The sequence below is a fragment of the Ranitomeya variabilis genome, chromosome 4 (genome assembly GCF_051348905.1).
Source record: "Ranitomeya variabilis isolate aRanVar5 chromosome 4, aRanVar5.hap1, whole genome shotgun sequence".
Taxonomy (NCBI): Eukaryota; Metazoa; Chordata; class Amphibia; order Anura; family Dendrobatidae; genus Ranitomeya; species Ranitomeya variabilis.
In genome coordinates, this window is record NC_135235.1 from 521881449 (window position 1) to 521893004 (window position 11556).

The 11556-nt window shown below is 43.0% G+C and overlaps 1 protein-coding gene across 1 annotated transcript; it reads left to right on the forward strand.

Moving 5' to 3' along the window:
* The first annotated feature begins 1498 nt into the window (after positions 1-1498).
* Positions 1499-3206, forward strand: HOXB1 (homeobox B1). The gene is made up of 2 exons (XM_077257685.1): positions 1499-2099; positions 2643-3206. The coding sequence occupies exons 1-2, from the start codon at positions 1499-1501 to the stop codon at positions 2954-2956; spliced, it is 915 nt and encodes a 304-aa protein (XP_077113800.1). The 3' UTR covers positions 2957-3206.
* The last annotated feature ends 8350 nt before the right edge of the window (positions 3207-11556 follow it).

Sequence of the window (11556 nt, forward strand, 5' to 3'; positions counted from 1 at the left end):
TCACAAGATCAAAAAATCCCAGAGGCATCATCAAAACAGATTATATGATTAAAAGCTAATTTGGATTCATCTAAATGTTCACTTTAGAAATACTTCGACTACTACTTATAATAATTGCTGTTTATCTTTTTGTATATATTTAAAGGATTATAATAAGCTTGAAGTTATATGAGCCCCTGTTGTACAACCTCAGAGTGCATATTAATTTGATACATGGGGGGGGGGGTGCGCAGTGAGCTGATCTGCTAACCTTGGTAACACAGACCATGCAGCACCTCCTCCATATAGTGCCTGTATATTGTAGGTGATATAATATTTCTCATAAATGGCAAATAACACACTGCTATTAAATGTGTACTGTTGTCGTTTACCTCAGTGAAAATAATTTGATATCATAAATATAACACATGGAGGGTCCTTGGGGATCTATACCCCACTGCTGAACAAATTGTTCATTAAAAGAGATGTAGGTGAAATAGAAAGCTAGTAAAGACTTCTCTATGAACTCCTGTCCCCAGACTCAGGGAGTTGGTTCAGCTTCTTGACATGTATTACAAATGAGGGTGGGCGTCATATTGTTACATGCCCTTGTCTCTGATGTTAGAACAAGTAAATAAATGTTGCTTACCTAACCATTTCCTTTTAGTAAGAGAAATGAGTGGGAGAGACTTATTTCCCAACCCTATCTCCTCAACAAAGACTCTGGAGGAGAGGAGACACTTCACCATCATCAACCCAGTGAGAGGACACCAGGTTAAATCAAGATGAAGGATTATCTACAAATTGTTGGTTTTAGTAGCTAGACTGGTGGATTTTTGTGTACAAAGGAGACCTTGCTGGATTTATGGATTATAAACCCACCAGTGACTATGTCTCAGCAGCAGGAGCTTTGTATTTTCATAGTGGGCTTCTTGCAGCAGGATATTTCCTGTGAACATATACTAATGATTTTATTTTTATATATTTGTATACATTTTGTATTACAACTGTAATATAAGATTCACATTTTTTTCTAAGGACACATAATGCAAAGGAAAACAGCTTTTAAACATGCCAGATGGAGCTTAGGGAGAAGGGAAAAAAAAGCTTTCGATTAAAACAATCTTCTCATCCAGTGTGCCACAGTTTTTTTTCTTCTTTTGCTTGAGGTCTTTTAACACTTTTAAAGTCCTGAATAATTCCAAGTTTTCTTTGGAGGCTCTGAAGAAAGATTGTGAAGCTAACATGTCGTTATCAGATTGATGGGCTGGGTTTGATTGAAGTTTCTTTGTCATGCAAATGTCACAGGGCATGATGGATGGGTTCAGATATCTGACAAGCTTCAGGAGGTCTTCAGCTATTGGTCCCCAGAGAATCACGTGTTCTCACAGTGAGAGACAGAGGGTTTGAAGCCTGGAAATCCATGGATGGAAGTTTACAGCTTTGACATACTACCTAAAGGTTGTAGGGCAAGGAGGATTCCCCTGAAAACAGGTTGACCCTCCTCCATCCCTGGCAGATGGACAATACCAGAATGGGCTCCTTTTTGGACTATGCAATTTGTAACCGTGGTACTAGTGCCTACTCACCCAGAGGATACCACCATTTAGACCAAGGGACACCTTCCTTTCCTGGATGCACCAGTACCAGTGAAATTTATAACGGTGATGGTCGGTTTGTAGTAGGAGGTACTGGAGCAATTTCAAGCCAGATCCAGCAGCAGAACAATGCCTACCATCATCATCATACCCCAAGCGCCAGCCTTGCATATGCCAGCTCCATACCCAGCTACTCATCACAGACATCCTGCAGCCAGGGCTATGGGCACCAAGTCTACGTCAGCCAAGAAACAGAAGGAGTTTATTTTCAACAACAACCTTATTCTGCCAGTACAGCTCCTAACACTGGCTCTTTGTCAGAAGGATACTGTGGAGCTGTGCCAGGCTCCATAACTTACCATCAACACTCATTCGGGCAAGACCACCAAGCCTTGTTACAGAACTATCCTAGTCACTCTCCTCTATTACACAATGATAAAGATGTGCCCTGCCAACCTGAACTTGTATCAACTAATCCCACTTTTGACTGGATGAAAGTGAAGAGGAATCCACCAAAGACAAGTGAGTACCACTTATGAGTTATTGCTGACTGTAGGCCTCAGGTTCACAGGGTATTTGTAAATGTGGGCGCAGATCATTAGTATCTCATCAATCTTACGTGAAGGTTCAGATGAGTGCCCACCACGCTTTTACCTAGAATAAATACATCATTGTACACCAGTGAGGTAGAGCCCCATGTGTCTACACTGATTATCTTCAAATAATACTATAATACATGTTTTATGTGTTCAAACCTTTTGTTTATTGTAACTATGATTAATGGATGGAGTGGGCAGAACAGGAAAAGCAAGCACGTGTTATTACAGTGTGGTAGGATGCGATGCTCCTCTGTTCTCAGATTGGTAGATGCGCTATTGACTTCTAAAGTTCCCTAAATAGGAGTAATAAATATGATACATTATAATACTACTTGTCATAGAAAATACTAAATACGACTTGTATCAGTTTCTGTGATCATATTGACAATTAATGTGTTTGTTAATATTATGACAATTAATATAAAAAATGCAACTAATAATAATGACGTTGTTAATTTTTTCACAGCCAAACCATCTGATTTTGGGTTAAATTCACAGCAGAATAGCATGAGAACTAACTTCACCACCAAGCAGCTGACAGAACTGGAGAAGGAGTTCCACTTTAACAAGTACCTGACTCGGGCCAGGCGAGTAGAGATTGCTGCCACATTAGAACTAAACGAAACTCAGGTGAAAATCTGGTTTCAGAACCGAAGGATGAAACAAAAGAAACGAGAGAAAGAAGGAGTCACCTCCTGTATCAATAAGGAGTCATTAAAAGAGAGCAGCGAGATCTCAGAACTCTCCACTTCACCAGACACCTCACCCAACTCTACATAGACAAGTGATGTACATTTTCTACAGGGAAACTAATTTGAAACATGTTACAGATATAGTTTATTTTCTTCAATAAATGCCTTCTTATTTATATATGGAATACAGTTTACAAATTTTTACCCTTTTAAAAAAAAGGAGCTGGTCGGCTTCTCTCAGGGAACCCCATATTTTAGGGGAGCTGCACTTTCAGGCATCTCCATTACAGCTAGTTGATTTATAGTTCTATTTATGCATATAGAAGTAATTGTCATGTTTTCTGTGTCTTTTATGTCTTTTCAAAGTTTGGATAATAATTTCCAGTGAATTAGATTTATTGTGTCCCCATCTGTTTTTAAGGACACATAAGGACCCATTAACAGGGCTGCCTAACGAAAACTAGTTTGCACTATAGTTTAAAAGAATAATACATAATAGTGGCAGCCAGTGACTGACTGATGACAGTAAGATATATGGACAGACCCGAAACAAATAAATTAAAGTTTTGAATCTCTGCTATAACATAGGATTTTACAGTAACAATATCTGCAAATTACCGTACATTTATGTTATTGAACACTTGTAATACTAACACGTGGTAAAGAAATCTTTTCTGTCAAAACTAGATGAGTTTTTTTGCATTGTGTATTTTTACAATTCACCTACAGATATTGTTGTTATAGTTTGTGTCTAGTGATAAATCTTCTGCATACTAGATCCAGTGGTTTATGTGTTTAATGATGATGGTAGATAAGATATATGGGAAACCTATATATTGCAGGCTGGATAAATACACACAAGATAATGTCACTTCTATACTTTGATTCCTAACGTCTCTTATATGTTTAATGGTTGTGTATTAGAATATGTACAATTTCTTATTTCCCTGAGCCCTATATTGTCTATACTTATTACTGATTCTGTGGCGCAGTAACGAGGTCTGACCTAAACGACCACAGTGTACACATTTAATAGCAGTGTGTCATTTCCCACTTAGGAGAAATATTATATCACCCACAGGCAGCAGAATCATGCATTATATGCAGGTGGTGCTGCATGATCTAAACTATCATGCCTAGCAGGGCTGTTCACTGTGCAGCCTATTATGAACACAAACATACAAACTTATTAAAATCAGTTAAACAGAAAAAAATTAATAAAAGTATCATTACTAGTAGTAGAAGACGTATCTCTAAAACGAGCCCTTTACAAGTCTCCAAATTAGGTTTCAATTTAATTCTGTTTTAATGATGTCTGTTAATTTGTTCTATTTGCAACAAAGTACCGGTAGTTGTTTTGTGTAATGAACACTTGCTTTGTTAAGGTATCTTTTCTTCTAATGCTTATTTGGGTTCAATTGTACATACACAATGCCAATAGTGCATTACTGGGATCCTGTAAAAAAAGGAAAAGAACCTGACAGTAATACTGAAATGTCTTCAAAGTATTTTTCCACTGTAGCAGGCCATTATCACTCCCGCAATCATCATTTTTTTACATACATTTTGTAAAAGAAATGAATAAAATGTAATTTGTTCCTAATGTATTCTTTTACAAATTTCATTTATTTTAGCATTCCAAAAAAATGGTAATGTGCATGTTGCTGTGGTTTGTAAGCTGTTTTTTTTGTGGTGAATGTTGGACAAGGGATATATACAATTCCTAATTCTGGTAATGATAGAGGAGATTTCTATGTCTCTATAATCGATTTGCTAAACCTTGTGGATGAGATTGGTAAAACATAGTAGTGACCTGGATTTACACATAGAGATTTTCCCTTTGGTTTTACAAAAAATAGCCAAACACATGTATACAGTTGGGTTATATCTGTATAGATGTATAAATTGGCAAGTTATGGCGGAGATTTACCATTAGTATGTCATCTATCTTATCTGAAGGCATAGATGCTGTTACCTACAATAAATACATCGTCACACACCAGTGAGGTAGAGTCCTCTGAGTCCCTGCCGATTTTATTCATATAATACATATTTTATGTGTTCAGGCCTTTTGAGTGAGCAGAACAGGAAAACAGGCACGTGTTATCCCCATCTGGTGGGATGTGCTGCTCCTCTGTTCTCTAGATGTGCAACTGACTTCCAAAGTTTCCAAAATATGAGAAGGAAATAGATTTTATAATGCATTATGATACAACTGATCATAGAAAATATTACACTAGACACAACTTGAATCTATATTATCATATTGATAATACGGTACATATTTTTGTTAATATTACGATCAATATCAATAATATTACTAATGATGATGTTAACTTTTCAAAGCTGATTTGGGGCTAAATTCTCATCAGAATAGCATGAGAATGAACTTCACTGCAAAGTAGGCCAGGCACCACATGGGACCTGAGCGAAACTCAGGTGAAAATCTGGTTTCAGAAACAGAGGATGGAGAAAAGTGAGAAGGAAGGAGACACCTCCTACATAAAATCGAGCAGTGAGACCTCAGAACTCTCCACCTCATCCAACATGTTAAAAAACTACATCATGCTAAATATATAGTTTATTTGCTGTGATAGATGCTATATATATCCTGCAGTTTACAAACCAATTTCTACCCACTCAATAAAAGGGAGCTGTTCCGCTTTTCTCAGGGAACCCCAAGAATTAGGGGAGCATCACTTTCAGACATCATTTCTATTTATGCATCTAGAGGTAATTGTCATGTTTTTCTGTGTCTTTCAAAACTTGGATTAAAAGTTAAAATTGTGTTTGTGTCTGTATTTGCTCAAAAGGACACATACGCACTCACTAATAGGCCGTGCCTAACAAAAATTAGATTGCACAATAGTTTAACCTAATAATGCATGACTATTACAGTCAATGCCTGATAACAATAACTGATAGGTAAAAACTCGAAATAAATTTAGTTGTTACATTTTTGCAATAACATATGATCTTACAGTAACCGTATCTGCAAATTGCATTTGTGTTGCTGAATGACAATAATAAACACATCTAAAATAAAAAAATAAAAATTCTGTCACTGTAACAAGATGTGTTTCTGTCTTCTCTATTTTTTACAATTCAGCTGCAGATGTTGTCTTTATGGTTTGTGTCTTAAAATAAATTTACCTCACATTAAATAGAATGGTTAATTTGTTTAATGACAATGGTAGATAAAATGTTAGGGGAAACCTATATTTTGGGGGCAGGAGAAAAAGACACAAGATATTTTCACGTCCATACTTTTTTCTTGTCTTCCTTATCATAGGTTTAATGGCTGAGTATTATATTATGTACAATTAACTAATTACATAAGCCATATTTAGTTGATAGTTATAACTATATCTCAGGCTCAGCAGTTAGGTCTTGACTCTTGATCATCGCTTTGCTGACAACACAGGGGGATATACTGTGCAGGCAAGAAGCAACTTTTGTGTCTGTCTCATCCTGAATACAACAAAGGCCAACAGGACAACTATTTAAAAATGAAAAGATTTGCAAAGGGCATCTCTGGACACGTATTTATATTCCATTATTCACACCCTGGAGACAGGAAAGGGATTGCGTGCTCCCAGACATCAAACACACTTAAATTATGCATGGAAGGGTAGAAAAAAGATTTCCAGCCTGTTTTAATGGTGCTGATAGTATAGTGCAAATTCTTACAAGTTTTTAATGCTGAGTAATTCTGGTTTCTTACATGTCCAATTATACTCATTGAATTCTTTGCACAGAGAATCCGCTGGACACGCACGCAAGGATAGGGGGAAGTGTGCATGACACTGGAAGAGAGTGAGTGGTTAGAAAAAGCAGGGAGGTGAAAGGGGGGGGGATTGGGAAAAGGGACAGCAGGGAGGAAATGACATAGGACAAAGGGAGGTGGGGTCCCAAGGAAGGGTTAAAAAAGGACTGGGTGGGACGTAAGGGCTCTCTTTGACCACAGACGGACGACTGGACAACAAGTACTTACCGGGCATGGAGGACCTGATAGGTATATTGCAGGCCGCTGCAACCACACACCCTCCGGGCTGGTTAGAGACTTCCATTAGTGGGATCCTGGGTGGTAGTAGTGGGGATATCCCAGCTAGGATGACTGGGGCACGTAGATCCAGAGCTGGGACACATAGATGCCGGGTCGGTGGGGGCTCAGCAGGGCATAGGTCAGGGGCTCTGAGAAGTCCATGTGCCAGCACGCCCGGGACGGGATCCTTACGCCCTACCGGGCGTGCAGGGAGAGGATGTAGCAGGGGTCTCAGGGCTGGGCTGCCAGATGGTGTCCCCTCAGGCTCCGACGGTCAGGCGAGGTGGGTAGAGAGCAGGGGCCCCTCCGCTGTGCAGCCTGCGGGACTTACAGCACTTTCCGGAGTGCAGGCCAGAAAAGGTGTGAGTGTCGACCCCCCGCAGTGCTGCCCGCGGCGGTAATCCCCCAGCACAGCGACCGGATAGTAGGGAGACGCAGCGACCCCCCCGTCGCTCTGCCCGTGTATGTCAGGCAGTGTTCCAGTGGGCGGGCGGTACGGGAGCAGCGTGGTGAAGCCCGGGAACATGTGGACGAATGGGCGCTGCCATCTTGCTTCCGGGGTCCTTCACAAAGGACCCCGGGGAACGAGCGGTCTAGGGCGGCGCCTGAAAAATTTAGCAAGGAAATGGGGGGAGGTGGAAATGCCTGCAGCAGACAAAATACCCATAAGGCCTGCCCGCAGAACTAGGCCCCCAGAAAGGCTGTCCATGGACATGCCTGTGCGGGCACAGCGGCGCTGCAGGAGCCCCTCCAGGGATGGGACGGGCTCACGTCAGAGAAGGAAGGTCAGGCCCCAGGGGGAGAGGGAACTCCCCCACAGGGGGGGTCTTTTCCATGTCGGGAGGAGAGTCCCAACAATGAAGAAGGAGGATCGGTCCTCCACGCCACAGGAACCAGGGAGAGAATATCGCCAGCCCGGCCCCATGTGGACATGACCCTGGCCCAGTCCGGAGAAGAAGACGACTTTGAGGACTACGAAACGACCAGAAGGAATTCGGCTCCCAGGGAGCATGGTAATTATCAATCTATGTTGGGTTTGTCTCCCATTGCTGGCCCATATACAGGAAACAGAGATAGTCGGGGGTCTAAGGATTATAACGTAACGGTTGACAAGTCACCCCCGGATCCAGTCAGCAGCGAGCTGATAGCGTTAGTAGCCAGGTTAGAGAAGAGGTTAGATCGGCTAGAGGAATCAGGGCCAGCTCACCTATCAGCCTGGACGACCCGTTACACCCATCATAGAGGGGGGGCACGAGTGTGAGTAACGGCACTGTCGAAGTGTCTGACGCGAGTTCAGCAGGGGAGGGGGAAAATTTTCCCTTAGATGATAGGGCCCGGGGGGAGGTGTGCATTTGTTTCTCAGGCCCCCTAGGTGCCCATCTTAAAAAAGAGGTGAGGGAAAAAATTTGGAGGAATGAGTACGTCGACATATTTTCGTTGCTGCCCATTGATAAAGTGAGTGTTGAGAAGATTGTGAAGGAGGGGAATAAAAAGGAGGAAGAGGAAAGGCGACGGAGCCAGATGGTACCGCAGACGTTCTCAAATTGGTTGCAGGCCTTTACAATTCTAGCCAGCATTATAGGGGAGAGAGCGCCAGAGAACTGTTCACAATTGTTCTGCTACATGGATTCCATAGGGGAAGCTTACAGAACTTATGGGGGGCATGCATGGTTGCGGTATGTTGAACAGTTCCGCCAGCGGAAGGCCATTTGCCCCTCCATCAGATGGCACCAAAAAGATATTGGGCTTTGGTTAAAGATTATGGCCCCTAGCAACAGATTTGGGAATTCCTTTCAGGGGTGGGCCGGGAGAACCGTCCAAGCGGGTTATGGATCAGGGGATCAAGGTTCAGGAGGTTTTCAAGCCCGGGGTGGGGTACAGAAGCACGGTATATGTTGGCAGTTTAACGAGAGCCAATGTAAGTTTGGGCCCAGCTGTAGATTCAGACATCAATGCTCAGTGTGCAACGGGTTCTCACACGGAGCCAGTAAATGTGTCAGGAAGAACAACGCTAGCGCCGGGGGAAACAACCATGGTCAAGGGCCAAACCCCAATCAAACTGCACGCAATGCTCCCCTTTCCAGATAGGTACCCCAATAGACTCAAGGCGGACCTGTTAATCAGAGGCTTTAGGGATGGTTTCGTAATTCCTGTCACGAAATTCAAATTACAAACAAAATTAAAAAATCTAAAATCTGCCTATTAGCACTCCGAAGTTGTGAAGGAAAAATTCAAGTCTCCACCTTTTTCGGACCTAGTGGTTTACCCTTTGAGCATTTTGCCTAAGATGGAACCAAATAAGTTCCGAATGATTCACCATTTGTCATATCCCCGTGGCAAGTCCGTTAATGGGTCCTGGGTTATGTTCAGTTGTATACGCCTCGTTTGATGAGGCTGTGCAGTGGGTGAAGAAGTGTGGTAAAGGGGCTCTAATGGCAAAGACTGACGTGGAATCTGCCTTTCGGTTACTGCCCGTACATCCAGTTAGTCAACGCCTTCTTGGGTGCTATTGGGAGGGAGAGTACTTTGTGGACAGGTGCCTACCCATGGGATGCTCGCTGTCGTGTTCCTTGTTTGAGGCCTTTAGCAGTTTTCTGGAATGGGTAGTCAGGGACATTTCTGGTTTGCAATCTGTGATACATTACTTGGATGATTTTTGGTGCGTTGGCCCCCCGGATTCGGATGTGTGCGAGGTGATTTTGAGGAGTTTAGAGTGGGTGGCAAAGGAATTCGGTGTACCATTGACTCCTGAAAAAACGGTCCGTCCAACGACATGTATTTCCTTCCTGGGTATTGTGATCGGTGCAGTCAAATGGGAATGTCGGCTCTCGGAGGATAAGGTGTCATCCCTCAAAGTAGAGATACGGAGGGCTTTGAAACTGAAAAAATTGAGGTAAAGGGAAGTGCAGTCCTTACTGGGCAGTTTAAACTTCGCATGTCGGGTGTTGCCTATGGGGAGAGTTTTTTCAAGGAGGTTGGCGGGAGCTACGGCTGGTGTGAAGCTGCCTCATCATTATGTTCGATTATCGGCTGACAACAGAGCTGATCTGGCTGTTTGGAACACATTTTTTGGAAAATTACAACGGTCGATCATTGATGATGGAGGGGTTGTGTTGCAATCCCGACATTGATCTATACACGGACGCAGCGGGGAGTTGCGGTTTTGGAACTTATTTTCAGTGCCAATGGTGTGCGGCCAAGTGGCCTGATGAATGGGTCCGTTTGGGACTTGTCAAGAACATAGCGTTACTAGAGATTTTTCCCATTTTGGTAGAGGTTAATTTGTGGAAAGGGCGGCTGGCAAACAGGAGGATTCGTTTCAAATGTGACAACATGGGTGTGGTGTTGGCTATAAATAACATAACCGCTTCTTCCCCTCCAGTTATCAGGGTTTTGCGGCAGCTAATATTGGACTGCCTATCTATTAATGCTCAGTTTACCGCATCACATGTACCGGGGGAATTTATCTCAATAGCTGACTCACTTTCTCGTTTCCAGTGGGAACGGTTCCGGGCTCTGGCACCGGAGGCGGAAGAAGAGGGCATACCCTGCCCTCCCGGACTCTGGAATGTGGTATCAGGGCGGTTGGACCATTAATTAGGTCATCATTGGCAAGCAGCACATGGGCAGCCTATCATCGGTCATGGAAAACATGGGAACATTGGCTAGGACAGGGAGGGGAACACCTAACAGATGAGGAGAAAGTGGGGGTGTTATTGATGGAAATCCGGCAGGCAGCCGATGATAAGTGGTCTGCAGCGAGGGTTAATCAGTTAATTTCCGGGTTGGCTTTTGGTTTTAAACTTAGGAATAGGACGGATTTGACAAAAAAGTTTATAGTCAGACAGGCGCTTAGAGGTTTTCGTAGGAAAAGAAGCCAAACGGATAATAGGCGGCCAGTTTCATTTGGATTACTAGAGAACTTGGGCCTGCGACTAAAGGCAGTTTGCAGATCCCCCTTTGAGGTAAGATTATTCAGGCTTGAATTTTCTTTGGCCTTTTTTGGTGCAATGAGATTGGGAGAATTAGTTGCGCCAAGTAAGACCAAGGTTGGGGGCATTTTAGTCGAGGATGTAATGATTACCAAAAGGGGAGTGGAATTCTGGATTAGGAAATCAAAGACAGACCAGTTAGGAAAAGGACAGAGAGTTCTGTTGGGCAGGGTGAAGGATTCCTTGATGTGTCCGTCCCGATGCTTAGAGCAATTTATGTCCGTTAGGCCACCTCAGGCTCATTGTTATGTCACGAAGAGGGGACATTCCTATCCAAATATCAGTTTGTTAAAATATTTCACAGGTGTTTGAAGGAATCGGGAATAGAGCCACGCAGTTATGGGGGGCATTCATTTAGCATTGGGGCTGCAACGGAGGCGGCTGTGGGAGGCTTGAGCACTGAAGTTTTAAAGAGAATTGGCCGCTGGGAATCAAAGCGTTACCGGTCCTACGTGCGACCTTATGGAAATGGAGGATCCGAGATGGCTGGTATTTAACATGTCACTAACATATGATTGCTTTGTTGCAGGGCATGTTCCACTGTTAATTTGGATCTTAGGCCACTCTTACGTTCACTGGGGAGCGCTGCGAGCGGACAGACAGACTGACGGCAGACAGTTGGGTTACACAAAAGAGGTGGCTTTCATTAGG

Excerpts from the sequence above, each read along its gene's own strand:
- HOXB1 (XM_077257685.1), top strand. The coding sequence starts at position 1,499 with ATGGACAATACCAGAATGGGCTCCTTTTTGGACTATGCAATTTGTAAC. Across the intron at positions 2,100-2,642 it reads GAGGAATCCACCAAAGACAA|CCAAACCATCTGATTTTGGG; the intron begins GTGAGTACCACT and ends ATTTTTTCACAG.